Source organism: Eucyclogobius newberryi, unplaced genomic scaffold (genome assembly GCF_026437365.1).
Source record: "Eucyclogobius newberryi isolate DKJ021-1_F unplaced genomic scaffold, fEucNew1.0.hap1 SCAF_10, whole genome shotgun sequence".
Classification (NCBI taxonomy): Eukaryota; Metazoa; Chordata; class Actinopteri; order Gobiiformes; family Gobiidae; genus Eucyclogobius; species Eucyclogobius newberryi.
The window spans coordinates 4,592,260-4,619,859 of NW_027315724.1; the positions used below are offsets into that span (position 1 = coordinate 4,592,260).

At 55.3% G+C, this 27,600-nt stretch overlaps 1 protein-coding gene across 1 annotated transcript in view; it reads left to right on the plus strand.

Annotated features, from left to right (window-relative positions):
* LOC140373522 (uncharacterized) overlaps nt 1-23,957 on the plus strand; it is a 40,299-nt gene extending 16,342 nt beyond the window's left edge. Inside the window, exons 4-6 of the mRNA XM_072460060.1 lie at nt 16,253-16,400; nt 18,338-18,478; nt 23,229-23,957. Of these exons, the coding sequence (XP_072316161.1) occupies nt 16,253-16,400; nt 18,338-18,478; nt 23,229-23,752 (813 nt within the window). The 3' untranslated portion in view covers nt 23,753-23,957. The remainder of the gene's footprint in view (nt 1-16,252; nt 16,401-18,337; nt 18,479-23,228) is intronic.
* Nucleotides 23,958-27,600: the final 3,643 nt, after the last annotated feature.

Genomic DNA, 27,600 nt, shown 5'->3' on the forward strand with positions numbered 1-27,600 from the left:
CTCTACTGTCTTCCTGCTCTACTGTCCTGCTCCACTATCCTGCTCCACTGTCCTCCTGCTCCACTGTCTTCCTGCTCTGCTGTCCTGCTGCTCTACTGTCCTCCTGCTCCACTGTCCTGCTCCACTGTCCTCCTGCTCCACTGTCCTCCTGCTCCACTGTCCTCCTGCTCCACTGTCCTCCTGCTCCACTGTCCTCCTGCTCCACTGTCCTCCTGCTCTACTGCCCTGCTGCTCCACTGTCCTGCTCCACTGTCCTCCTGCTCTACTGTCCTCCTGCTCCACTGTCTTGCTCTACTGTCTTTCTGCTCTACTGTCCTCCTGCTCTACTGTCCTCCTGCTCCACTGTCCTGCTCTACTGTCCTCCTGCTCTACTGTCCTCCTGCTCCACTGTCCTGCTCTACTGTCCTCCTGCTCTACTGTCCTCCTGCTCCACTGTCCTGCTCCACTGTCCTCCTGCTCCACTGTCCTCCTGCTCCACTGTCTTGATCTACTGTCCTCCTGCTCTATTGTCCTCCTGCTCTACTGTCCTGCTGCTCCACTGTCCTCCTGCTCTACTGTCCTCCTGCTCTACTGTCCTCCTGCTCTACTGTCCTGCTCCACTGTCCTCCTGCTCTACTGTCCTCCTGCTCCACTGCCCTCCTGCTCTACTGTCCTCCTGCTCTACTGTCCTGCTCCACTGTCCTCCTGCTCTACTGTCCTCCTGCTCTACTGTCCTGCTCCACTGTTCTCCTGCTCCACTGTCCTGCTCTACTGTCCTGCTCTACTGTCCTGCTCCACTGTCCTGCTCCACTGTCCTGCTCCACTGTCCTGCTCCACTGTCCTGCTCCACTGTCCTCCTGCTCCACTGTCTTGCTCCACTGTCCTCCTGCTCTACTGTCCTCCTGCTCTACTGTCCTGCTGCTCCACTGTCCTGCTCCACTGTCCTCCTGCTCTACTGTCCTCCTGCTCTACTGTCCTGCTCCACTGTCCTCCTGCGCTACTGTCCTCCTGCTCCACTGTCCTCCTGCTCCACTGTCCTCCTGCTCTACTGTCCTCCTGCTCTACTGTCCTCCTCCACTGTCCTCCTGCTCTACTGTCCTCCTGCTCTACTGTCCTGCTCCACTGTCCTCCTGCGCTACTGTCCTCCTGCTCTACTGTCCTGCTCCACTGTCCTCCTGCTCTACTGTCCTCCTGCTCTACTGTCCTCCTGCTCTACTGTCCTGCTCCACTGTCCTCCTGCTCCACTGTCCTGTTCTACTGTCCTGCTCCACTGTCCTCCTGCTCTACTGTCCTCCTGCTCTACTGTCCTCCTGCTCCACTGTCCTGCTCCACTGTCCTCCTGCTCCACTGTTCTCCTGCTCCACTGTCCTCCTGCTCCACTGTCCTCCTGCTCTACTGTCCTGCTGCTCTACTGTCCTCCTGCTCCACTGTCCTGCTCTACTGTCCTTCTCCACTGTCCTGCTCTACTGTCCTCCTGCTCTACTGTCCTGCTCCACTGTCCTGCTCCACTGTCCTCCTGCTCCACTGTCCTGCTCCACTGTCCTCCTGCTCTTTTGTCCTCCTGCTCCACTGTCCTCCTGCGCTACTGTCCTCCTGCTCTACTGTCCTGCTCCACTGTCCTCCTGCTCTACTTTCCTCCTGCTCTACTGTCCTCCTGCTCTACTGTCTTCCTGCTCTACTGTCCTGCTCTACTGTCCTGCTCCACTGTCCTGCTGCTCCACTGTCCTCCTTCTCTACTGTCCTCCTGCTCCACTGTCCTGCTCCACTTTCCTCCTGCTTCACTGTCCTCCTGCTCTACTGTCCTCCTGCTCTACTGTCCTCCTGCTCTACTGTCCTCCTGCTCTACTGTCCTGCTCCACTGTCCTCCTGCTCTACTGTCCTCCTGCTCTACTGTCCTGCTCCACTGTCCTCCTGCTCCACTGTCCTGTTCTACTGTCCTGCTCTACTTTCCTCCTGCTCTACTGTCCTCCTGCTCCACTGTCCTGCTCCACTTTCCTCCTGCTCCACTGTCCTCCTGCTCTACTGTCCTCCTGCTCTACTGTCCTCCTGCTCCACTGTCCTGCTCCACTGTCCTCCTGCTCCACTGTTCTCCTGCTCCACTGTCCTCCTGCTCCACTGTCTTCCTGCTCTGCTGTCCTGCTGCTCTACTGTCCTCCTGCTCCACTGTCCTGCTCCACTGTCCTCCTGCTCCACTGTCCTCCTGCTCCACTGTTCTCCTGCTCCACTGTCCTCCTGCTCCACTGTCCTCCTGCTCTACTGCCCTGCTGCTCCACTGTCCTGCTCCACTGTCCTCCTTCTCTACTGTCCTCCTGCTCCACTGTCCTGCTCCACTGTCCTCCTGCTCTACTGTCCTGCTCCACTGTCCTCCTGCTCTACTGTCCTGCTCCACTGTCCTCCTGCTCCACTGTCCTGTTCTACTGTCCTGCTCTACTTTCCTCCTGCTCTACTGTCCTCCTGCTCTACTGTCCTGCTCCACTGTCCTCCTGCTCCACTGTCCTCCTGCTCCACTGTCCTCCTGCTCCACTGTCTTCCTGCTCTGCTGTCCTGCTGCTCTACTGTCCTCCTGCTCCACTGTCCTGCTCCACTGTCCTCCTGCTCCACTGTCCTCCTGCTCCACTGTTCTCCTGCTCCACTGTCCTCCTGCTCCACTGTCCTCCTGCTCTACTGCCCTGCTGCTCCACTGTCCTGCTCCACTGTCCTCCTGCTCTACTGTCCTCCTGCTCCACTGTCTTGCTCTACTGTCTTCCTGCTCTACTGTCCTCCTGCTCCACTGTCCTGTTCTACTGTCCTGCTCTACTGTCCTCCTGCTCTACTGTCCTCCTGCTCCACTGTCCTGCTCCACTGTCCTCCTGCTCCACTGTTCTCCTGCTCCACTGTCCTCCTGCTCCACTGTCTTCCTGCTCTGCTGTCCTGCTGCTCTACTGTCCTCCTGCTCCACTGTCCTGCTCCACTGTCCTGCTCCACTGTCCTCCTGCTCCACTGTCCTCCTGCTCCACTGTTCTCCTGCTCCACTGTCCTCCTGCTCCACTGTCCTCCTGCTCTACTGCCCTGCTGCTCCACTGTCCTGCTCCACTGTCCTCCTGCTCTACTGTCCTCCTGCTCCACTGTCTTGCTCTACTGTCTTCCTGCTCTACTGTCCTCCTTCTCTACTGTCCTCCTGCTCCACTGTCCAGCTCTACTGTCCTCCTGCTCTACTGTCCTCCTGCTCTACTGTCCTCCTGCTCCACTGTCCTGCTCCACTGTCCTCCTGCTCCACTGTCCTCCTGCTCCACTGTCTTGATCTACTGTCCTCCTGCTCTATTGTCCTCCTGCTCTACTGTCCTGCTGCTCCACTGTCCTCCTGCTCTACTGTCCTCCTGCTCTACTGTCCTCCTGCTCTACTGTCCTGCTCCACTGTCCTCCTGCTCTACTGTCCTCCTGCTCCACTGCCCTCCTGCTCCACTGTCCTCCTGCTCTACTGTCCTGCTCCACTGTCCTCCTGCTCTACTGTCCTCCTGCTCTACTGTCCTGCTCCACTGTCCTCCTGCTCCACTGTCCTGCTCTACTGTCCTGCTCTACTGTCCTGCTCCACTGTCCTGCTCCACTGTCCTGCTCCACTGTCCTGCTCCACTGTCCTCCTTCTCTACTGTCCTCCTGCTCTACTGTCCTCCTGCTCTACTGTCTTGCTGCTCCACTGTCTTGCTGCTCCACTGTCCTCCTGCTCCACTGTCCTGTTCTACTGTTCTGCTCTACTTTCCTCCTGCTCCACTGTCCTCCTGCTCTACTGTCCTGCTGCTCTACTGTCCTCCTGCTCCACTGTCCTGCTCCACTGTCCTCCTGCTCTTCTGTCCTCCTGCTCCACTGTCCTGCTCCACTGTCCTCCTGCTCCACTGTCCTCCTGCTCCACTGTCTTGCTCTACTGTCCTCCTGCTCTACTGTCCTGCTGCTCCACTGTCCTGCTCCACTGTCCTCCTGCTCTACTGTCCTCCTGCTCTACTGTCCTGCTCCACTGTCCTCCTGCGCTACTGTCCTCCTGCTCCACTGTCCTCCTGCTCCACTGTCCTCCTGCTCTACTGTCCTCCTGCTCTACTGTCCTCCTCCACTGTCCTCCTGCTCTACTGTCCTCCTGCTCTACTGTCCTCCTGCTCTACTGTCCTGCTCCACTGTCCTCCTGCTCTACTGTCCTCCTGCTCCACTGCCCTCCTGCTCTACTGTCCTCCTGCTCTACTGTCCTGCTCCACTGTCCTCCTGCTCTACTGTCCTCCTGCTCTACTGTCCTGCTCCATTGTCCTCCTGCTCTACTGTCCTGCTCTACTGTCCTGCTCCACTGTCCTGCTCCACTGTCCTGCTCTACTGTCCTCCTTCTCTACTGTCCTCCTGCTCTACTGTCTTGCTGCTCCACTGTCTTGCTGCTCCACTGTCCTCCTGCTCCACTGTCTTGCTCTACTGTCCTCCTGCTCTACTGTCCTCCTGCTCCACTGTCCTGCTCTACTGTCCTTCTCCACTGTCCTGCTCTACTGTCCTCCTGCTCTACTGTCCTGCTCCACTGTCCTGCTCCACTGTCCTCCTGCTCCACTGTCCTGCTCCACTGTCCTGCTCCACTGTCCTCCTGCTCTTTTGTCCTCCTGCTCCACTGTCCTCCTGCGCTACTGTCCTCCTGCTCTACTGTCCTGCTCCACTGTCCTCCTGCTCTACTGTCCTCCTGCTCTACTGTCCTGCTCCACTGTCCTCCTGCTCCACTGTCCTGCTCCACTGTCCTGCTCCACTGTCCTCCTGCTCTTTTGTCCTCCTGCTCCACTGTCCTCCTGCGCTACTGTCCTCCTGCTCTACTGTCCTGCTCCACTGTCCTCCTACTCTACTGTCCTCCTGTTCTACTGTTCTGCTCTACTTTCCTCCTGCTCCACTGTCCTCCTGCTCTACTGTCCTGCTGCTCTACTGTCCTCCTGCTCCACTGTCCTGCTCCACTGTCCTCCTGCTCTTCTGTCCTCCTGCTCCACTGTCCTGCTCCACTGTCCTCCTGCTCCACTGTCCTCCTGCTCCACTGTCTTGCTCTACTGTCCTCCTGCTCTACTGTCCTCCTGCTCTACTGTCCTGCTGCTCCACTGTCCTGCTCCACTGTCCTCCTGCTCTACTGTCCTCCTGCTCTACTGTCCTGCTCCACTGTCCTCCTGCGCTACTGTCCTCCTGCTCCACTGTCCTCCTGCTCCACTGTCCTCCTGCTCTACTGTCCTCCTGCTCTACTGTCCTCCTGCTCTACTGTCCTGCTCCACTGTCCTCCTGCTCCACTGTCCTGCTCTACTTTCCTCCTGCTCTACTGTCCTCCTGCTCTACTGTCCTCCTGCTCTACTGTCTTCCTGCTCTACTGTCCTGCTCTACTGTCCTGCTCCACTGTCCTGCTGCTCCACTGTCCTCCTTCTCTACTGTCCTCCTGCTCCACTGTCCTGCTCCACTTTCCTCCTGCTTCACTGTCCTCCTGCTCTACTGTCCTCCTGCTCTACTGTCCTCCTGCTCTACTGTCCTCCTGCTCTACTGTCCTGCTCCACTGTCCTCCTGCTCTACTGTCCTCCTGCTCTACTGTCCTGCTCCACTGTCCTCCTGCTCCACTGTCCTGTTCTACTGTCCTGCTCTACTTTCCTCCTGCTCTACTGTCCTCCTGCTCCACTGTCCTGCTCCACTTTCCTCCTGCTCCACTGTCCTCCTGCTCTACTGTCCTCCTGCTCTACTGTCCTCCTGCTCCACTGTCCTGCTCCACTGTCCTCCTGCTCCACTGTTCTCCTGCTCCACTGTCCTCCTGCTCCACTGTCTTCCTGCTCTGCTGTCCTGCTGCTCTACTGTCCTCCTGCTCCACTGTCCTGCTCCACTGTCCTCCTGCTCCACTGTCCTCCTGCTCCACTGTTCTCCTGCTCCACTGTCCTCCTGCTCCACTGTCCTCCTGCTCTACTGCCCTGCTGCTCCACTGTCCTGCTCCACTGTCCTCCTGCTCTACTGTCCTCCTGCTCCACTGTCTTCCTGCTCTACTGTCCTCCTGCTCTACTGTCCTCCTGCTCTACTGTCCTCCTGCTCCACTGTCCTGCTCTACTGTCCTCCTGCTCTACTGTCCTCCTGCTCCACTGTCCTGCTCTACTGTCCTCCTGCTCTACTGTCCTCCTGCTCCACTGTCCTGCTCCACTGTCCTCCTGCTCCACTGTCCTCCTGCTCCACTGTCTTGATCTACTGTCCTCCTGCTCTATTGTCCTCCTGCTCTACTGTCCTGCTGCTCCACTGTCCTCCTGCTCTACTGTCCTCCTGCTCTACTGTCCTCCTGCTCTACTGTCCTGCTCCACTGTCCTCCTGCTCTACTGTCCTCCTGCTCCACTGCCCTCCTGCTCTACTGTCCTCCTGCTCTACTGTCCTGCTCCACTGTCCTCCTGCTCTACTGTCCTCCTGCTCTACTGTCCTCCTGCTCTACTGTCCTGCTCCACTGTCCTCCTGCTCCACTGTCCTGCTCTACTGTCCTGCTCTACTGTCCTGCTCTACTGTCCTGCTCCACTGTCCTGCTCCACTGTCCTCCTTCTCTACTGTCTTCCTGCTCTACTGTCCTCCTGCTCTACTGTCTTGCTGCTCCACTGTCTTGCTGCTCCACTGTCCTCCTGCTCCACTGTCTTGCTCTACTGTCCTCCTGCTCTACTGTCCTCCTGCTCCACTGTCCTGCTCTACTGTCCTTCTCCACTGTCCTGCTCTACTGTCCTCCTGCTCTACTGTCCTGCTCCACTGTCCTCCTGCTCCACTGTCCTGCTCCACTGTCCTGCTCCACTGTCCTCCTGCTCTTTTGTCCTCCTGCTCCACTGTCCTCCTGCGCTACTGTCCTCCTGCTCTACTGTCCTGCTCCACTGTCCTCCTGCTCTACTGTCCTCCTGCTCTACTGTCCTCCTGCTCTACTGTCCTGCTCCACTGTCCTCCTGCTCCACTGTCCTGTTCTACTGTCCTGCTCCACTGTCCTCCTGCTCTACTGTCCTCCTGCTCTACTGTCCTCCTGCTCCACTGTCCTGCTCCACTGTCCTCCTGCTCCACTGTTCTCCTGCTCCACTGTCCTCCTGCTCCACTGTCCTCCTGCTCTACTGTCCTGCTGCTCTACTGTCCTCCTGCTCCACTGTCCTGCTCTACTGTCCTTCTCCACTGTCCTGCTCTACTGTCCTCCTGCTCTACTGTCCTGCTCCACTGTCCTGCTCCACTGTCCTCCTGCTCCACTGTCCTGCTCCACTGTCCTCCTGCTCTTTTGTCCTCCTGCTCCACTGTCCTCCTGCGCTACTGTCCTCCTGCTCTACTGTCCTGCTCCACTGTCCTCCTGCTCTACTGTCCTCCTGCTCTACTGTCCTGCTCCACTGTCCTCCTGCTCCACTGTCCTGTTCTACTGTCCTGCTCTACTTTCCTCCTGCTCTACTGTCCTCCTGCTCTACTGTCCTCCTGCTCCACTGTCCTGCTCCACTGTCCTCCTGCTCCACTGTCCTCCTGCTCCACTGTCCTCCTGCTCTACTGTCCTGCTGCTCTACTGTCCTCCTGCTCCACTGTCCTGCTCCACTGTCCTCCTGCTCTACTGTCCTCCTGCTCCACTGTCCTGCTCCACTGTCCTCCTGCTCCACTGTTCTCCTGCTCCACTGTCCTCCTGCTCTACTGCCTTGCTGCTCCACGGTCCTGCTCCACTGTCCTCCTGTTCCACTGTCCTCCTGCTCCACTGTCCTCCTGCTCCACTGTCTTGCTCTACTGTCCTCCTGCTCCACTGTCCTGCTCTACTGTCCTCCTGCTCTACTGTCCTCCTGCTCCACTGTCCTGCTCTACTGTCCTCCTGCTCTACTGTCCTCCTGCTCCACTGTCCTGCTCCACTGTCCTCCTGCTCCACTGTCCTCCTGCTCCACTGTCTTGCTCTACTGTCCTCCTGCTCTACTGTCCTCCTGCTCTACTGTCCTGCTGCTCCACTGTCCTGCTCCACTGTCCTCCTGCTCTACTGTCCTCCTGCTCTACTGTCCTGCTCCACTGTCCTCCTGCGCTACTGTCCTCCTGCTCCACTGTCCTCCTGCTCTACTGTCCTCCTGCTCTACTGTCCTCCTCCACTGTCCTCCTGCTCTACTGTCCTCCTGCTCTACTGTCCTGCTCCACTGTCCTCCTGCTCCACTGTCCTGCTCTACTTTCCTCCTGCTCTACTGTCCTCCTGCTCTACTGTCTTCCTGCTCTACTGTCCTGCTCCACTATCCTGCTCCACTGTCCTGCTCTACTGTCCTGCTCCACTGTCCTGCTGCTCCACTGTCCTCCTTCTCTACTGTCCTCCTGCTCCACTGTCCTGCTCCACTGTCCTCCTGCTCTACTGTCTTCCTGCTCTACTGTCCTGCTCCACTATCCTGCTCCACTGTCCTGCTCTACTGTCCTGCTCCACTGTCCTGCTGCTCCACTGTCCTCCTTCTCTACTCTCCTCCTGCTCCACTGTCCTGCTCCACTGTCCTCCTGCTCTACTGTCCTGCTCCACTGTCCTCCTGCTCTACTGTCCTCCTGCTCTACTGTCCTGCTCCACTGTCCTCCTGCTCCACTGTCCTGCTCCACTGTCCTGCTCCACTGTCCTGCTCCACTTTCCTCCTGCTCCACTGTCCTCCTGCTCTACTGTCCTCCTGCTCTACTGTCCTCCTGCTCCACTGTCCTGCTCCACTGTCCTCCTGCTCCACTGTTCTCCTGCTCCACTGTCCTCCTGCTCCACTGTCTTCCTGCTCTGCTGTCCTGCTGCTCTACTGTCCTCCTGCTCCACTGTCCTGCTCCACTGTCCTCCTGCTCCACTGTCCTCCTGCTCCACTGTTCTCCTGCTCCACTGTCCTCCTGCTCCACTGTCCTCCTGCTCTACTGCCCTGCTGCTCCACTGTCCTGCTCCACTGTCCTCCTGCTCTACTGTCCTCCTGCTCCACTGTCTTGCTCTACTGTCTTCCTGCTCTACTGTCCTCCTGCTCTACTGTCCTCCTGCTCCACTGTCCTGCTCTACTGTCCTCCTGCTCTACTGTCCTCCTGCTCCACTGTCCTGCTCTACTGTCCTCCTGCTCTACTGTCCTCCTGCTCCACTGTCCTGCTCCACTGTCCTCCTGCTCCACTGTCCTCCTGCTCCACTGTCTTGATCTACTGTCCTCCTGCTCTATTGTCCTCCTGCTCTACTGTCCTGCTGCTCCACTGTCCTCCTGCTCTACTGTCCTCCTGCTCTACTGTCCTCCTGCTCTACTGTCCTGCTCCACTGTCCTCCTGCTCTACTGTCCTCCTGCTCCACTGCCCTCCTGCTCTACTGTCCTCCTGCTCTACTGTCCTGCTCCACTGTCCTCCTGCTCTACTGTCCTCCTGCTCTACTGTCCTGCTCCACTGTCCTCCTGCTCTTTTGTCCTCCTGCTCCACTGTCCTCCTGCGCTACTGTCCTCCTGCTCTACTGTCCTGCTCCACTGTCCTCCTACTCTACTGTCCTCCTGTTCTACTGTTCTGCTCTACTTTCCTCCTGCTCCACTGTCCTCCTGCTCTACTGTCCTGCTGCTCTACTGTCCTCCTGCTCCACTGTCCTGCTCCACTGTCCTCCTGCTCTTCTGTCCTCCTGCTCCACTGTCCTGCTCCACTGTCCTCCTGCTCCACTGTCCTCCTGCTCCACTGTCTTGCTCTACTGTCCTCCTGCTCTACTGTCCTCCTGCTCTACTGTCCTGCTGCTCCACTGTCCTGCTCCACTGTCCTCCTGCTCTACTGTCCTCCTGCTCTACTGTCCTGCTCCACTGTCCTCCTGCGCTACTGTCCTCCTGCTCCACTGTCCTCCTGCTCCACTGTCCTCCTGCTCCACTGTCCTCCTGCGCTACTGTCCTCCTGCTCTACTGTCCTGCTCCACTGTCCTCCTGCTCTACTGTCCTCCTGCTCTACTGTCCTGCTCCACTGTCCTCCTGCTCCACTGTCCTGCTCCACTGTCCTGCTCCACTGTCCTCCTGCTCTTTTGTCCTCCTGCTCCACTGTCCTCCTGCGCTACTGTCCTCCTGCTCTACTGTCCTGCTCCACTGTCCTCCTACTCTACTGTCCTCCTGTTCTACTGTTCTGCTCTACTTTCCTCCTGCTCCACTGTCCTCCTGCTCTACTGTCCTGCTGCTCTACTGTCCTCCTGCTCCACTGTCCTGCTCCACTGTCCTCCTGCTCTTCTGTCCTCCTGCTCCACTGTCCTGCTCCACTGTCCTCCTGCTCCACTGTCCTCCTGCTCCACTGTCTTGCTCTACTGTCCTCCTGCTCTACTGTCCTCCTGCTCTACTGTCCTGCTGCTCCACTGTCCTGCTCCACTGTCCTCCTGCTCTACTGTCCTCCTGCTCTACTGTCCTGCTCCACTGTCCTCCTGCGCTACTGTCCTCCTGCTCCACTGTCCTCCTGCTCCACTGTCCTCCTGCTCTACTGTCCTCCTGCTCTACTGTCCTCCTGCTCTACTGTCCTGCTCCACTGTCCTCCTGCTCCACTGTCCTGCTCTACTTTCCTCCTGCTCTACTGTCCTCCTGCTCTACTGTCCTCCTGCTCTACTGTCTTCCTGCTCTACTGTCCTGCTCTACTGTCCTGCTCCACTGTCCTGCTGCTCCACTGTCCTCCTTCTCTACTGTCCTCCTGCTCCACTGTCCTGCTCCACTTTCCTCCTGCTTCACTGTCCTCCTGCTCTACTGTCCTCCTGCTCTACTGTCCTCCTGCTCTACTGTCCTCCTGCTCTACTGTCCTGCTCCACTGTCCTCCTGCTCTACTGTCCTCCTGCTCTACTGTCCTGCTCCACTGTCCTCCTGCTCCACTGTCCTGTTCTACTGTCCTGCTCTACTTTCCTCCTGCTCTACTGTCCTCCTGCTCCACTGTCCTGCTCCACTTTCCTCCTGCTCCACTGTCCTCCTGCTCTACTGTCCTCCTGCTCTACTGTCCTCCTGCTCCACTGTCCTGCTCCACTGTCCTCCTGCTCCACTGTTCTCCTGCTCCACTGTCCTCCTGCTCCACTGTCTTCCTGCTCTGCTGTCCTGCTGCTCTACTGTCCTCCTGCTCCACTGTCCTGCTCCACTGTCCTCCTGCTCCACTGTCCTCCTGCTCCACTGTTCTCCTGCTCCACTGTCCTCCTGCTCCACTGTCCTCCTGCTCTACTGCCCTGCTGCTCCACTGTCCTGCTCCACTGTCCTCCTGCTCTACTGTCCTCCTGCTCCACTGTCTTGCTCTACTGTCTTCCTGCTCTACTGTCCTCCTGCTCTACTGTCCTCCTGCTCCACTGTCCTGCTCTACTGTCCTCCTGCTCTACTGTCCTCCTGCTCCACTGTCCTGCTCTACTGTCCTCCTGCTCTACTGTCCTCCTGCTCCACTGTCCTGCTCCACTGTCCTCCTGCTCCACTGTCCTCCTGCTCCACTGTCTTGATCTACTGTCCTCCTGCTCTATTGTCCTCCTGCTCTACTGTCCTGCTGCTCCACTGTCCTCCTGCTCTACTGTCCTCCTGCTCTACTGTCCTCCTGCTCTACTGTCCTGCTCCACTGTCCTCCTGCTCTACTGTCCTCCTGCTCCACTGCCCTCCTGCTCTACTGTCCTCCTGCTCTACTGTCCTGCTCCACTGTCCTCCTGCTCTACTGTCCTCCTGCTCTACTGTCCTCCTGCTCTACTGTCCTGCTCCACTGTCCTCCTGCTCCACTGTCCTGCTCTACTGTCCTGCTCTACTGTCCTGCTCTACTGTCCTGCTCCACTGTCCTGCTCCACTGTCCTCCTTCTCTACTGTCTTCCTGCTCTACTGTCCTCCTGCTCTACTGTCTTGCTGCTCCACTGTCTTGCTGCTCCACTGTCCTCCTGCTCCACTGTCTTGCTCTACTGTCCTCCTGCTCTACTGTCCTCCTGCTCCACTGTCCTGCTCTACTGTCCTTCTCCACTGTCCTGCTCTACTGTCCTCCTGCTCTACTGTCCTGCTCCACTGTCCTCCTGCTCCACTGTCCTGCTCCACTGTCCTGCTCCACTGTCCTCCTGCTCTTTTGTCCTCCTGCTCCACTGTCCTCCTGCGCTACTGTCCTCCTGCTCTACTGTCCTGCTCCACTGTCCTCCTGCTCTACTGTCCTCCTGCTCTACTGTCCTCCTGCTCTACTGTCCTGCTCCACTGTCCTCCTGCTCCACTGTCCTGTTCTACTGTCCTGCTCCACTGTCCTCCTGCTCTACTGTCCTCCTGCTCTACTGTCCTCCTGCTCCACTGTCCTGCTCCACTGTCCTCCTGCTCCACTGTTCTCCTGCTCCACTGTCCTCCTGCTCCACTGTCCTCCTGCTCTACTGTCCTGCTGCTCTACTGTCCTCCTGCTCCACTGTCCTGCTCTACTGTCCTTCTCCACTGTCCTGCTCTACTGTCCTCCTGCTCTACTGTCCTGCTCCACTGTCCTGCTCCACTGTCCTCCTGCTCCACTGTCCTGCTCCACTGTCCTCCTGCTCTTTTGTCCTCCTGCTCCACTGTCCTCCTGCGCTACTGTCCTCCTGCTCTACTGTCCTGCTCCACTGTCCTCCTGCTCTACTGTCCTCCTGCTCTACTGTCCTGCTCCACTGTCCTCCTGCTCCACTGTCCTGTTCTACTGTCCTGCTCTACTTTCCTCCTGCTCTACTGTCCTCCTGCTCTACTGTCCTCCTGCTCCACTGTCCTGCTCCACTGTCCTCCTGCTCCACTGTCCTCCTGCTCCACTGTCCTCCTGCTCCACTGTCCTCCTGCTCTACTGTCCTGCTGCTCTACTGTCCTCCTGCTCCACTGTCCTGCTCCACTGTCCTCCTGCTCTACTGTCCTCCTGCTCCACTGTCCTGCTCCACTGTCCTCCTGCTCCACTGTTCTCCTGCTCCACTGTCCTCCTGCTCTACTGCCTTGCTGCTCCACGGTCCTGCTCCACTGTCCTCCTGTTCCACTGTCCTCCTGCTCCACTGTCCTCCTGCTCCACTGTCTTGCTCTACTGTCCTCCTGCTCCACTGTCCTGCTCTACTGTCCTCCTGCTCTACTGTCCTCCTGCTCCACTGTCCTGCTCTACTGTCCTCCTGCTCTACTGTCCTCCTGCTCCACTGTCCTGCTCCACTGTCCTCCTGCTCCACTGTCCTCCTGCTCCACTGTCTTGCTCTACTGTCCTCCTGCTCTACTGTCCTCCTGCTCTACTGTCCTGCTGCTCCACTGTCCTGCTCCACTGTCCTCCTGCTCTACTGTCCTCCTGCTCTACTGTCCTGCTCCACTGTCCTCCTGCGCTACTGTCCTCCTGCTCCACTGTCCTCCTGCTCTACTGTCCTCCTGCTCTACTGTCCTCCTCCACTGTCCTCCTGCTCTACTGTCCTCCTGCTCTACTGTCCTGCTCCACTGTCCTCCTGCTCCACTGTCCTGCTCTACTTTCCTCCTGCTCTACTGTCCTCCTGCTCTACTGTCTTCCTGCTCTACTGTCCTGCTCCACTATCCTGCTCCACTGTCCTGCTCTACTGTCCTGCTCCACTGTCCTGCTGCTCCACTGTCCTCCTTCTCTACTGTCCTCCTGCTCCACTGTCCTGCTCCACTGTCCTCCTGCTCTACTGTCTTCCTGCTCTACTGTCCTCCTGCTCCACTGTCCTGCTCCACTGTCCTCCTGCTCTACTGTCCTGCTCCACTGTCCTCCTGCTCTACTGTCCTCCTGCTCTACTGTCCTGCTCCACTGTCCTCCTGCTCCACTGTCCTGCTCCACTGTCCTGCTCCACTGTCCTGCTCCACTTTCCTCCTGCTCCACTGTCCTCCTGCTCTACTGTCCTCCTGCTCTACTGTCCTCCTGCTCCACTGTCCTGCTCCACTGTCCTCCTGCTCCACTGTTCTCCTGCTCCACTGTCCTCCTGCTCCACTGTCTTCCTGCTCTGCTGTCCTGCTGCTCTACTGTCCTCCTGCTCCACTGTCCTGCTCCACTGTCCTCCTGCTCCACTGTCCTCCTGCTCCACTGTTCTCCTGCTCCACTGTCCTCCTGCTCCACTGTCCTCCTGCTCTACTGCCCTGCTGCTCCACTGTCCTGCTCCACTGTCCTCCTGCTCTACTGTCCTCCTGCTCCACTGTCTTGCTCTACTGTCTTCCTGCTCTACTGTCCTCCTGCTCTACTGTCCTCCTGCTCCACTGTCCTGCTCTACTGTCCTCCTGCTCTACTGTCCTCCTGCTCCACTGTCCTGCTCTACTGTCCTCCTGCTCTACTGTCCTCCTGCTCCACTGTCCTGCTCCACTGTCCTCCTGCTCCACTGTCCTCCTGCTCCACTGTCTTGATCTACTGTCCTCCTGCTCTATTGTCCTCCTGCTCTACTGTCCTGCTGCTCCACTGTCCTCCTGCTCTACTGTCCTCCTGCTCTACTGTCCTCCTGCTCTACTGTCCTGCTCCACTGTCCTCCTGCTCTACTGTCCTCCTGCTCCACTGCCCTCCTGCTCTACTGTCCTCCTGCTCTACTGTCCTGCTCCACTGTCCTCCTGCTCTACTGTCCTCCTGCTCTACTGTCCTGCTCCACTGTCCTCCTGCTCCACTGTCCTGCTCTACTGTCCTGCTCCACTGTCCTGCTCCACTGTCCTGCTCCACTGTCCTGCTCCACTGTCCTCCTTCTCTACTGTCCTCCTGCTCTACTGTCCTCCTGCTCTACTGTCTTGCTGCTCCACTGTCTTGCTGCTCCACTGTCCTCCTGCTCCACTGTCTTGCTCTACTGTCCTCCTGCTCTACTGTCCTGCTCCACTGTCCTCCTGCTCCACTGTCCTGCTCCACTGTCCTGCTCCACTGTCCTCCTGCTCTTTTGTCCTCCTGCTCCACTGTCCTCCTGCGCTACTGTCCTCCTGCTCTACTGTCCTGCTCCACTGTCCTCCTGCTCTACTGTCCTCCTGCTCTACTGTCCTGCTCCACTGTCCTCCTGCTCCACTGTCCTGTTCTACTGTCCTGCTCTACTTTCCTCCTGCTCTACTGTCCTCCTGCTCTACTGTCCTCCTGCTCCACTGTCCTGCTCCACTGTCCTCCTGCTCCACTGTTCTCCTGCTCCACTGTCCTCCTGCTCCACTGTCCTCCTGCTCTACTGTCCTGCTGCTCTACTGTCCTCCTGCTCCACTGTCCTGCTCTACTGTCCTTCTCCACTGTCCTGCTCTACTGTCCTCCTGCTCTACTGTCCTGCTCTACTGTCCTGCTCCACTGTCCTGCTCCACTGTCCTGCTCCACTGTCCTCCTGCTCCACTGTCCTGCTCCACTGTCCTCCTGCTCTTTTGTCCTCCTGCTCCACTGTCCTCCTGCGCTACTGTCCTCCTGCTCTACTGTCCTGCTCCACTGTCCTCCTGCTCTACTGTCCTCCTGCTCTACTGTCCTGCTCCACTGTCCTCCTGCTCCACTGTCCTGTTCTACTGTCCTGCTCTACTTTCCTCCTGCTCTACTGTCCTCCTGCTCTACTGTCCTCCTGCTCCACTGTCCTGCTCCACTGTCCTCCTGCTCCACTGTCCTCCTGCTCCACTGTCCTCCTGCTCTACTGTCCTGCTGCTCTACTGTCCTCCTGCTCCACTGTCCTGCTCCACTGTCCTCCTGCTCTACTGTCCTCCTGCTCCACTGTCCTGCTCCACTGTCCTCCTGCTCCACTGTTCTCCTGCTCCACTGTCCTCCTGCTCCACTGTCCTCCTGCTCTACTGCCCTGCTGCTCCACGGTCCTGCTCCACTGTCCTCCTGTTCCACTGTCCTCCTGCTCCACTGTCCTCCTGCTCCACTGTCTTGCTCTACTGTCCTCCTGCTCCACTGTCCTGCTCTACTGTCCTCCTGCTCTACTGTCCTCCTGCTCCACTGTCCTGCTCTACTGTCCTCCTGCTCTACTGTCCTCCTGCTCCACTGTCCTCCTGCTCCACTGTCCTCCTGCTCCACTGTCTTGCTCTACTGTCCTCCTGCTCTACTGTCCTGCTGCTCCACTGTCCTGCTCCACTGTCCTCCTGCTCTACTGTCCTCCTGCTCTACTGTCCTGCTCCACTGTCCTCCTGCGCTACTGTCCTCCTGCTCCACTGTCCTCCTGCTCCACTGTCCTCCTGCTCTACTGTCCTCCTGCTCTACTGTCCTCCTCCACTGTCCTCCTGCTCTACTGTCCTCCTGCTCTACTGTCCTGCTCCACTGTCCTCCTGCTCCACTGTCCTGCTCTACTTTCCTCCTGCTCTACTGTCCTCCTGCTCTACTGTCTTCCTGCTCTACTGTCCTGCTCTACTGTCCTGCTCCACTGTCCTGCTGCTCCACTGTCCTCCTTCTCTACTGTCCTCCTGCTCCACTGTCCTCCTGCTCTTCTGTATAACCTGGATGTGTTCGTGTGGTGCAGGTGCGGCAGATTATGAAGAAATGGGCCGACCTGAAGTTCGATGCGAAGCGCCGCATGATGGGCCCAAACAGGAAGAACTTCAGGAGGAGGAACCTGGGGCCCATCGAGAGGGCCGTGCACAAGATCCTCACCATGAGCCCTAAAGGAGGTGAGACTACACAGGACTTAAATTTACAAACAAGTCCAGAGCCTGAACCAACCAAGTGTGTTTTTATGGCATGTTTTTATTTATTTTTGAATGTTTTATTGATCCATCATGATTTATAGAACCCCTTAAAAGACACTTCCAGAGCCTTATTCCAAAATGGATTCAATTCATTATTTGCCTCAAAATTCTACAAACAATACCCCATAATGACGCCTTGAAAGAAAATTATACAAAAAATATGTACTTAACAGGGTTCCTGCAGGGTAAATTTAAGCTCTTAAATCATCTTAGATTTTACAAAAAGTGGGGCTTGGTTTGGTCAGATTGATCTAAATTCCATAAAGAATGTGCATATTTGTGTCAGATATATTCACTTTATTGTGAAGGCCAGCCATGCCAGCCATATATATGTGTATATATATATATATATAAGATAAGATATTCCTTTATTGTCCCACCTTTTTATTTTTATATATATATATATATATATATATATATATATATATATATATATATATTCTTGAGGATGTGAAGAGGCCTTATCAGCTTACAGAAGTTGAAGTTGAGCCCATTATCAGGAGCAGGGCCTACTCAGGGTAGAATAATCATCTGAGTTCTAAGACTTGATCTGCAGATTGAAAATAACTCTTGAGAGTCGAAACGTCCAGATGACTACAACTGAATCTTTTTACACTTTTTTTGTTTGATTTGGTCATGTTTTAGTAGGTGGTGTGCCGTGCTATCTTCACAACAAAGAAAGCGCGGTGCGACTCAAATCAAGGACCTAAAGCTGGCCTTGGCCTCCTTTCAGACACATTTAGAGCAGTGACTTAATCAAATCAAATTTATTTATAAAGCACAATTCATACAACTGCAATTCAAAGTGCTTTGCAGTGTTTAAAACACAATTTAAAACAAGTAATGAGGTAAAAACACAATGCAGTTTATATAAATGTAAAACAATGTACATTAGAGTAAAGTAAAGAATACAAATAATGTAGTATTTTAGAATATTAAACACCAGGTAAAATCAGTCATAGGCGCGGCTAAACAAAACAGTTTTTAGTTTAGATTTAAACACAGCCGGGGGCGGGGCCTGTCTCACCACTTCAGGAAGGCTGTTCCAGACCTTTGCCCCATAGACCTGGAACACAGATTCTCCGTGTCTGGTCTTGGCTCTGGCACCAGCAGGAGGCCGGTCCCTGAGGTCCTTAGAGTCCGAGATGGTTCATATGACACACACAAATCTGAGATGTATTTTGGTGCTAGGCCATGAAGAGACTTATACACAAGCAGAGCTGCTTTAAAGTTTCTTCTCTGAGCCACAGGGGGCAGTGCAGAGACCTGAGAACAGGACTAATGTGATGGTACTTCCTGGTTCTAGTCAGGACTAATGTGATGGTACTTCCTGGTTCTAGTCAGGACCCGAGCAGCAGCGTTCTGGATGAACTGCAGTTGTTTACAGCTCGTTTGGAGAGACCAGTGAGCGGCCGTTACAGTCTAATCTACTGGAGACAAATGCGTGGATTAGTCGCTCCAAGTCTGGTTGGGACATTATGTTTTTAATGATGGCAATGTTTTTTAGATGGAAGAGTTGATGTAGCGGTTGAAATTCATGTCTGAGTCCATAATTACTCCTTAACAGAGCTGTGTCAGGACTGAAGAAAGTGGCCAGATATAGTCACTCTTAAAAACCTTTCTCAAGTTGACAAAATTAATCACATATCACATTAAAAACATGCCACCTCCAAATATTGATTTGAATTTGATGGTGATTAATCTTGTCAGACCTTTTAGACCCAGCATCCAATTACAACCTAGTTATTATTTACTCAAGTAGCAGGAAAATGATGAACCTGATTTCTTGTAAAACTGCAAAATGTACTTGTACCTGAACCTGACTCGTACATCTTCTAAACCTCTGGCTGTGTGTTCAGGTGGAGAAAGTGATGTGGACCTGGACGAGGATCGTTCCTTCGCCGGTATCTCTCTGCCTGAGGGCAGCTTCAGCCTGCCTGACGGCCCCTCTAGCAAGGCCTTCAGCTCCAAGCTCTCCAAAGCCGACAGGACAGGGGACGGTAAGGACACATATTCATCTGCCCTGGCTCCGTTATTGATCATATTTGTTTATTTGGTGGGGGCATGTTAATGAACACACAATATGGCCGACATGCTGTAAATGCACCTCCTCCCCAAGACTCCAGGACTATTCTACTTCATTTTCCTGAGGGCCAGGTTTTTCTGGGGGCCAAGGCCTCTGGGTCGGAGGTACACAACACACATTTTAAAGACATTTTGGGTTGCTCAAAATATCCCCAACACTTTAATACAAGTGTTAATACAATTCAATTACTACTGATGGATTCGATTTTTGTGAGAAATAACCCAAAATGCTTTGAAAAACCCAGAATTAAACTAGGACTAGACTAGTACCAACCAGGTCTGAACCAGCACTAACCCATCAAAGCAGGTTTAAAGCAGAATTAAACTAGGATCCTTTCTTCATATGTGTGCTTGTGTTCTTGTGTTCTTGTGTTCTTGTGTTCTTGGGTTCTTGTGTTCTTGGGTTCTTGGGTTCTTGTGTTCTTGGGTTCTTGTGTTCTTGGGTTCTTGTGTTCTTGGGTTCTTGTGTTCTTGGGTTCTTGGGTTCTTGGATTCTTGGGTTCTTGTGTTCTTGTGTTCTTGGGTTCTTGTGTTCTTGGGTTCTCGTGTTCTCGTGTTCTCGGGTTCTTGTGTTCTTGGGTTCTCGTGTTCTTGGGTTCTTGGGTTCTTGGGTTCTTGTGTTCTTGTGCGTTCTTGTGCGTTCTTGTGTGTTCTTTTGGGTTCTTGGGTCTTGGGTTCTTGTGTTCTTGTGCGTTCTTGTGCGTTCTTGTGTGTTCTTTTGGGTTCTTGGGTCTTGGGTTCTTGTGTTCTTGTGCGTTCTTGTGCGTTCTTGTGTGTTCTTGGGTTCTTGTGCGTTCTTGTGCGTTCTTGTGCGTTCTTGTGTGTTCTTGGGTTCTTGGGTTCTTGGGTTCTTGTGTTCTTGTGCTTCAGAGCAGACTTGTGTTCTCACAAGGCTCCATGCGTGTGCATCTCACTCAATACATTGGTTGCATTTTCTCCAGTTTAAGATATTTGTTCTGATGATTTATAACTACATTTTAGGTTTGGAAAATTTCAAATGTGTTTTTTCATCCATCCATCCATTTTCTGCCGCTTTATCCGGGGCCGGGTCGCGGGGGCAGCAGTCTGAGCAAGGACTCCCAGACTTCCCTCTCCCCAGACACTTCCTCTAACTCCTCCGGGGGGATCCCGAGGCGTTCCCAGACCAGCCAAGAGACATAGTCTCTCCAGCGTGTCCTGGGCCTCTTCCCGGTGGGACATGCCTGAAACACCTCCCGAGGGAGGCGCCCAGGAGGCATCCGGAACAGATGCCGGAGCCACCTCAGCTGGCTCCTCTCGACGTGGAGGAGCAGCGGCTCTTCTCCGAGATCCCCCCGTGTGACCGAGCTCCTCACCTTATCTCTAAGGGAGCGCCCAGCCACACGGCGGAGGAAACTCATTTCGACCGCTTGTATCCGCGGTCTTGTTCTTTCGGTCACTACCCAAAGCTCATGACCATAGGTGAGGTCAGAACGTAGACCGACCGGTAAATCGAGAGCTTTGCCTTTCGGCTCAGCTCCTTCTTCACCACAACGGTCCGATGCAGCGACTGCATCACTGCAGCCGCTGCACCGATCCGCCTGTCGATCGCACGCTCCATCCTTCCCTCACTTGTGAACAAGACCCCGAGATACTTGAACTCCTCCACTTGGGGCAAGGACACCCCACCCACCTGGAGAGGGCAAGCCACCTTTTTCCGGTCGAGAACCATGACCTAAGATTTGGAGGTGCTGAATCTCATCCCAGCCGCTTCACACTCGGCTGCAAACCGTCCCAGTGCATGTTGCAGGTCCGGGTTTGATGGAGCCATCAGGACAACATCGTCTGCAAAAAGCAGAGATGAGATCCTGTGGTCCCCAAACCGGACACCCCCCGACCCCTGACCACAGCCTCCGACCCCTGACTGCGCCTAGAAATTCTGTCCATAAAAATTATGAACAGAACCGGTGACAAAGGGCAGCCCTGGCGGAGTCCAACATGCACTGGGAACAGGTCTGACTTACTGCCGGCAATGAACACAGCTCCTGCTCCGGTCATACAGGGACCGGACAGCCCTGAGCAAAGGGACCCGGACCCCGTACTCCCGGAGCACCCCCCAAAGGACACCCCGAGGGACACGGTCAAAAGCCTTCTCCAGATCCACAAAGCACATGTGGACTGGTTGGACAAACTCCCATGAACCCTCGAGCACCCAATGGAGGGTATAGAGCTGGTCCAGTGTTCCACGACCGGGACGAAAACCACTCTGCTCCTCCTGAATCCGAGGTTCGACTATCGGTCGGATTCTCCTTTCCAGTACCTTGGAATAGACCTTACCCGGGAGGCTGAGGAGTGTGATCCCTCTGTAGTTGGAACACACCCTCCGGTCCCCCTTCTTGAACAGAGGGACCACCACCCCGGTCTGCCAGTCCAGAGGCACGGTCCCCGACCGCTACGCGATGTTGCAGAGTCAACCAAGACAGTCCTACAACATCCAGATCCTTTAGGTACTCAGGGCGGATCTCATCCACCCCCGGAGCCCTGCCACCGAGGAGTTTGCGAACAACCTCAGTGACTTCAGCTTGGGTGATGGATGAGCCAGCCTCCGAGTCCCCGGTCTCTACTTCCTCTTCGGAAGACGTGACTGAGGGATTAAGGAGATCCTCAAAGTATTCCTTCCACCGTCCGACGACATCTCCAGTCGAGGTCAGCAGGCCTCCACCCGCACCGTAAACGGTGTTGGTGAGACACTGCTTCCCCCTCCTGAGGCGCCAGACGGTTTACCAGAATTTCTTTGGTGCCGACCGATAGTCCTCCTCCATGGCCTCCCCGAACTCCTCCCAGGCCCGGGTTTTTGCCTCTGCGACAGCACGAGCCGCGGCTCGCTTGGCCTGCCGATACCTGTCGATGACCTCCGGAGACCCACAAGCCAGAGTGGCCTGATAGGCCTCCTTCTTCAGTCTGACGGCATCCCTTACTTCCGGTGTCCACCACCGGGTTCGGGGGTTGCCGCCACGACAGGCACCGGAGACCTTGCGATCACAGCTCCGAGCAGCCACATCAACAATGGAAGTGGAGAACATGGTCCACTCGGACTCAATGTCCCCAACCTCCCTCGGGACATGGGAGAAGCTCTCCGGGAGGTGCGAGTTGAATACCCTACTGACAGAGGGCTCCAGAAGACGTTCCCAACAGACCCTCACAATGCGCTTGGGTCTGCCAAGTCTGTCTGGCTTCCTCCCCCGCCAGCGGATCCAACTCACCACCAGGTGGTGATCGGTTGACAACTCTGCCCTTCTCTTCACCCGAGTGTCCAAGACACGCGGCCGGAGGTCAGATGACACGACAACAAAGTCGATCATTGACCTGCAGCCTAGGGTGTCCTGGTGCCATGTGCACTGATGGACACCCTTGTGCTTGAACATGGTGTTCGTTATGGACAATCCGTGGCTAGCACAGAAGTCCAATAACTGAACACCGCTCGGGTTCAGATCGGGGAAGCCGTTCTTCCCGATCACCCCTCTCCAGGTGTCACTGTCATTGCCCACGTGGGCGTTGAAGTCCCCCAGTAGAACAACGGAGTCCCCGGTCGGTGCACTGTCCAGTACCCCTCCCAAGGACTCCAAGAAGGCCGGGTACTCTGCACTGCTGTTCGGCCCGTAGGCCGCCACAACAGTGAGAGACCTGTCCCCCACCTGAAGGCGGAGGGACGCGACCCTCTCGTTCACCGGGGTAAACTCCAACACGTGGCGGCTGAGCTGAGGGGCTATCAGCAAGCCCACACCAGCCCGCCGCCTCTCCCCGCGGGCAACACCAGAGAAGTGGAGCGTCCAGCCCCTCTCGAGGAGATGGTTCCAGAGCCCAAACTGTGCGTGGAGGTGAGGCCGACTATATCTAGTCGGTATCGCTCAACCTCCCGCACAAGCTCAGGCTCTTTCCCCCCCAGCGAGGTGACATTCCATGTCCCCAGAGTTAGTCTCTGTCTGGAGATCTGGTCGCCGAGGCCCCTGCCGTCGACTGCCGCCCAGATCTCTCTGCACCGGGCCCTTATGGATCCTCCTGCGGGTGGTGGGCCCACGGGAGGGCGGCCCCACGTCGCTCTTTCGGGCCCGTGGGGTAAGACCCGGCCACCAGGCGCTCGCCATGGAGCACCCATCCCAGGCTTGGCTCCAGGATGGGGCCTCGGTGACGCCGATCCGGGCGACGTAAACGGCCTTGCTTTTGTCGTCATCATAAGAGGCTTCTCTTAACAGAGTACTTATGCCCATTGCAGATATACTATTAGATATTAATTAGAAAAGTACTTAATATCTACCATACTTTTTGGACTTTAAGCCGCTACTTTTTCCCCACAACCCTGCAATAGAGCGGTTCATTTATAGATTTTTACTGGCTAACGGCCATAAGATATATCCTATATCCTATGTACAAATACGTGCCATATTGTTTAATGCTACACACTTTATTGTTTAATGCTACACACTTTATTGTTTAATGCTACACACTTAATTGTTTAATGCTACACACTTTATTGTTTAATGCTACACACTTTATTGTTTAATGCTACACACTTTATCAAGCTTGTTCTCAGTTTATGGACAATGTGAAACACATCCAAGCTCACTCCTGCTCCTGGACAAATGTGTGATTGCATCTCTTAGTTTAGTGCATGGTAAGTCCACTTTAAATGTAGTTCTCCTTTCACAGACGTGAACTACGAGTCCCCAGACTACGGCTTGGACTTTGAGGAGGAGGATGACGAGGATCAGAGCTTCCTGATGGAATCAGACGAGTTCTTCAGATCCAGACCCACGTACACATACTCTCGTCAGGAGAGCAGTCCGCCCCGCCCCCAGGCCCCAGCATCCCCGCTCCCTCTGCAGAGCTCCGCCCCCTTGCCCCAGGGACAGCATCTCCAGCAACAAGGAGCGGCCCTTGAGCTCCAGCAGGGAGCTGCCCATGTGCTGCAGAGCTCTGCCCATTCGCCCCTGGCCCAGTGCCTCCAGCAGCAGAGGGTGGGCCGGGTGCTGTTGGCCTCGGTGGCTCGCTCTGTAGAGTCGCTGGCCCGCTCACTGCAGGTGCTGAAGCAGAAGCAGCAGGACTTTGTGCAGGAGTCTCTGCAGCTCCAGAGGCAGAGTGTGGATACACTCAGGGACTTCTCCGGCACAGCCCTCGCCATGCTGCGGGCCCCGCCTCGCCACACGCCCACCCCCAAATATGTACACAAGTGACCAGCACACAGACAGACACAGACGGTAGAGTCACACACAACTGAGGCCCTGCTCCTGCTGGAGGCCCTGCTCCTGCTGCGGGCCCTCAGCACAGTGTCCCAGGACTGAGGCCCTGCTCAGCACCACAGTGTCGCAGGACTGAGGCCCTGCTCCTGCTGCGGGCCCTCAGCACTGTGTCCCAGGACTGAGGCCCTGCACCTGCTGCGGGCCCTCAGCATAGTGTCCCAGGACTGAGGCCCTGCTCCTGCTGCGGGCCCTCAGCACAGTGTCCCAGGACTGAGGTCCTGCTCCTGCTGCGGGCCCTCAGCACAGTGTCCCAGGACTGAGGCCCTGCTCCTGCTGCGGGCCCTCAGCACAGTGTCCCAGGACTGCTGCGGGCCCTCAGCACAGTGTCCCAGGACTGCTGCGGGCCCTCAGCACAGTGTCCCCGGACTGCTGCGGGCCCTAAGCACAGTGTCCCCGGACTGCTGCGGGCCCTCAGCACAGTGTCCCAGGACTGCTGCGGGCCCTCAGCACAGTGTCCCCGGACTGCTGCGGGCCCTAAGCACAGTGTCCCCGGACTGCTGCGGGCCCTCAGCACAGTGTCCCAGGACTGCTGCGGGCCCTCAGCACAGTGTCCCAGGACTGAGGCCTTCTCCTGCTGCGGGCCCTCAGCACAGTGTCCCAGGACTGAGGCCCTGCTCCTGCTGCGGGCCCTCAGCACATAGTCCCAGGACTGTATGCATTATATACTAAGAATACTACGAAGAACTATTGTAAGTGATGTGAACTTTGACTAATACATTTTCATGCATGGAGATAGTTTGCTCTTTGGTTCTTATGTTTCCTTTATCCTGTCAATGTCATTGACACTGTAACTCTTTCAGAGTTCAAAAATAATGATTTGTAAAATAAGTGTGTAGTGTTTACTTTTCTGAGTTCTAATGGCTCATGGATTATTGTATGTACTGTACAATACACACCTTTTAACTTCATGGTAGTATTTGTGGCTTTCTGCGCCTCTGACTTAACTGTTGCTGTGGGTTTTGAATTTTTCTAATACAAAACCTAATTTCAGTCTAATTTGCAGAGAATAAACAGGACTGTTGACAGTAAGTCCCATGTGGAGTTCCAGTGCTACAGATAGTCTCAGGTGTAGGACATACTGAGGAGTCATCCAGGGAACTCCATTCAAATCCACTGTTATCTCTATCAGTTTTAGCGTTCCCAGCATGCAAACTGCAAAGGCTCGAGGGCGTGACTGAACTGGGATCTGAGCTGGTGGTGAAGCACCAGTCACTCCATGGTCTTCATCACGTGTGAAGTCAGGACAACCAGCTTCCTGGGACAGGAACAACGCAGGATGTTTTCATTGGGCTGGCACAGGCTCAAATGAAAGATGAACTGCAGAGTTTTCCCAAACTCTTGAACACTACAGTATATACACAGTATATGTACAGTATATACACAGTATATATACAGTATATATACAGTATATACACAGTATATGTACAGTATATACACAGTATATACACAGTATATACACAGTATATAATACACTGCTGATGCCCCGTCTCACGGCCCTGACCTGTAGATCCAGATGCTCCTGGAGGAACGCCCTCTCCTCCTGAGGGTTCGGGCCTCCACACATCTGCAACTGGAAGCGCGTCAGTCTTTGGTTGGGATTTCAGCGGGAAATAAGATAAGATATTCCTTTATTGTCCCACATGGGGAAATTTCATTGGTGCAACGCAGGTAGATACAGAGGTAGATACAGAAGAACAGATCACTTATAGGAAGTCTGAAAAACACTTTCAGTAGAAGATCTCCTATAAATAAATAAAAACTCCCATAGACAAATAAATAAATAAATAAATACCATTGCATGTGATCACGACAGTAATTGCACATGAATATGTGTCACGACAGCACATAGATTGCACATGAATTTCACAGTAATTGCACATATGACAGAATTGCAAATCAGTATTAGGTTAGGTCAGTATTCCGAGTGTTCAGTACTAACAGTTTTTGTTATAAAGTCTGACAGCAGCAGGAAGGAAAGACCTACGGAACCTTTCCTTCACACATCGAGGGTGGATCAGTCTCTCACTGAAGCTGCTCTCCAGAGCGGAGAGAGTGTCCTGCAGGGGGTGACACTCATGGTCCAGCATAGATGTGAATCTAGCCAGGACCCTCCTGTCCCCCACCTCCTGCACCGAGTCCAGAGCACAGCCCAGGACGGAGCTGGACTTCTTGATGACTCTGTCCAGCCTCTTCCTCTCCCTCTCTGTGATGCTGCTGCTCCAGCAGGCCACACCATACAGGAGGGCCGATGCCACCACAGAGTCGTAGAAGGTCTTCAGGAGTGGCCCTGTCACTCCAAAAGACCTGAGTCTCCTCAGGAGGTAGAGCCGACTCTGGCTCTTCCTGTACAGTGCGTCCGTGCTATGAGTCCAGTCCAGTTTGTGGTTCAGATGAACACCCAGGTACTTGTATGAGTCCACTCTCTCAATGTCCCGTCCCTGGATGTTCACTGGTGAGGGGGCAGTGGGGTGGCGTCTGCGGAAATCCACCACCATCTCCTTGGTCTTCCCCTCGTTGATGAGGAGGTGGTTCCGCTGACACCAGTCCACAAAGTCCTGCTCCAGTCCTCTGTACTCCGCGTCATCGTCGTCCGTGATGAGTCCAATGATGGCAGAGTCGTCAGAGAACTTCTGCAGGACACAGCTGTCCGTGTCATGTCTGAAGTCTGCAGTGTAAAGGGTGAAGAGAAAGGGCGCGAGGACAGTGCCCTGGGGCGCCCCCACACTGCAGGTCCGAGTGTCAGACACACAGTTCCGGGCTCTCACAAACTGGGGTCGGTCTGTGAGGTCGTCCAGGATCCACTCTGCCAGGTCATACTCCACACCAGCCGTCTCCAGCTTGTCCCTCAGGAGCAGCGGCTGGATGGTGTTGAAGGCGCTGGAAAGATCGAAGAACAGAATCCTCACAGAGCTGCCAGGCTTTTCCAGGTGAGAGAGAGAGCGGTGCAGCAGGGAGATCAAATCAAATCAAATCAAATCAATTTATTTTTGTAAGGCCCAAAATCACAACAACAGTTGCCTCTGAGGGCCACACCGATATGCAAACTGCAGCGGGTCCATGGCTGAGCTCACGGTGGAGCGGAGGTGGTCCAGGACTAGCCGCTCCAGTGTCTTCATCAGGTGGGACGTGAGAGCCACTGGCCTGAAGCTGTTGAGGTCTTTGGGGCGCGGTGTCTTAGGCACAGGTACCAGACAGGAGGTCTTCCAGACCTGTGGTACCACCCTCAGCTTCAGGCTCATGTTGAAGACATGCTCCATAACTCCACACAGTTCATCTGCGCAGGACTTAAGGAGCCTGGGGCTGATGCCATCAGGTCCTGCTGCCTTCCTCACTTTAATCCTCTTCAGCTCACTCCTCACCTGTGCTGCTGTGACAGTCAGTGGTTGGCAGGGGGACCGTGTGCTGGGGGGATGGGTGAGTCCAGGCGAAGTGGGGAGCTGATGGTCCGGGGCAGATAAACGAAGAGGAACAGATGCAGGGCATTGTCCAGCTGTGGAAGAGGGAGCATGCAGCTGTGCAGGGGGAGGGGCGGGTGACCGATCAAACCTCAAGAAGTGAGCATTTAAATCATTCACCCACTCTAGATCCCCCTCTGTCTGGGCAGGGGGGATTTTGAAGCCCGAGATGGTTTTCAGGCTCCACCACACTCCCTGAATGTTCTTTTGCTGCAGCTGCTCCTCCATCCTCCTCTTGTAGCCGGCCTCAGCCTGCCTGATCTTCCTCCTCAGCTCCTTCTGCACAGTCCTCAGCTCCTCCTTGTTCCCTGACCTGAAGGCTCTCTT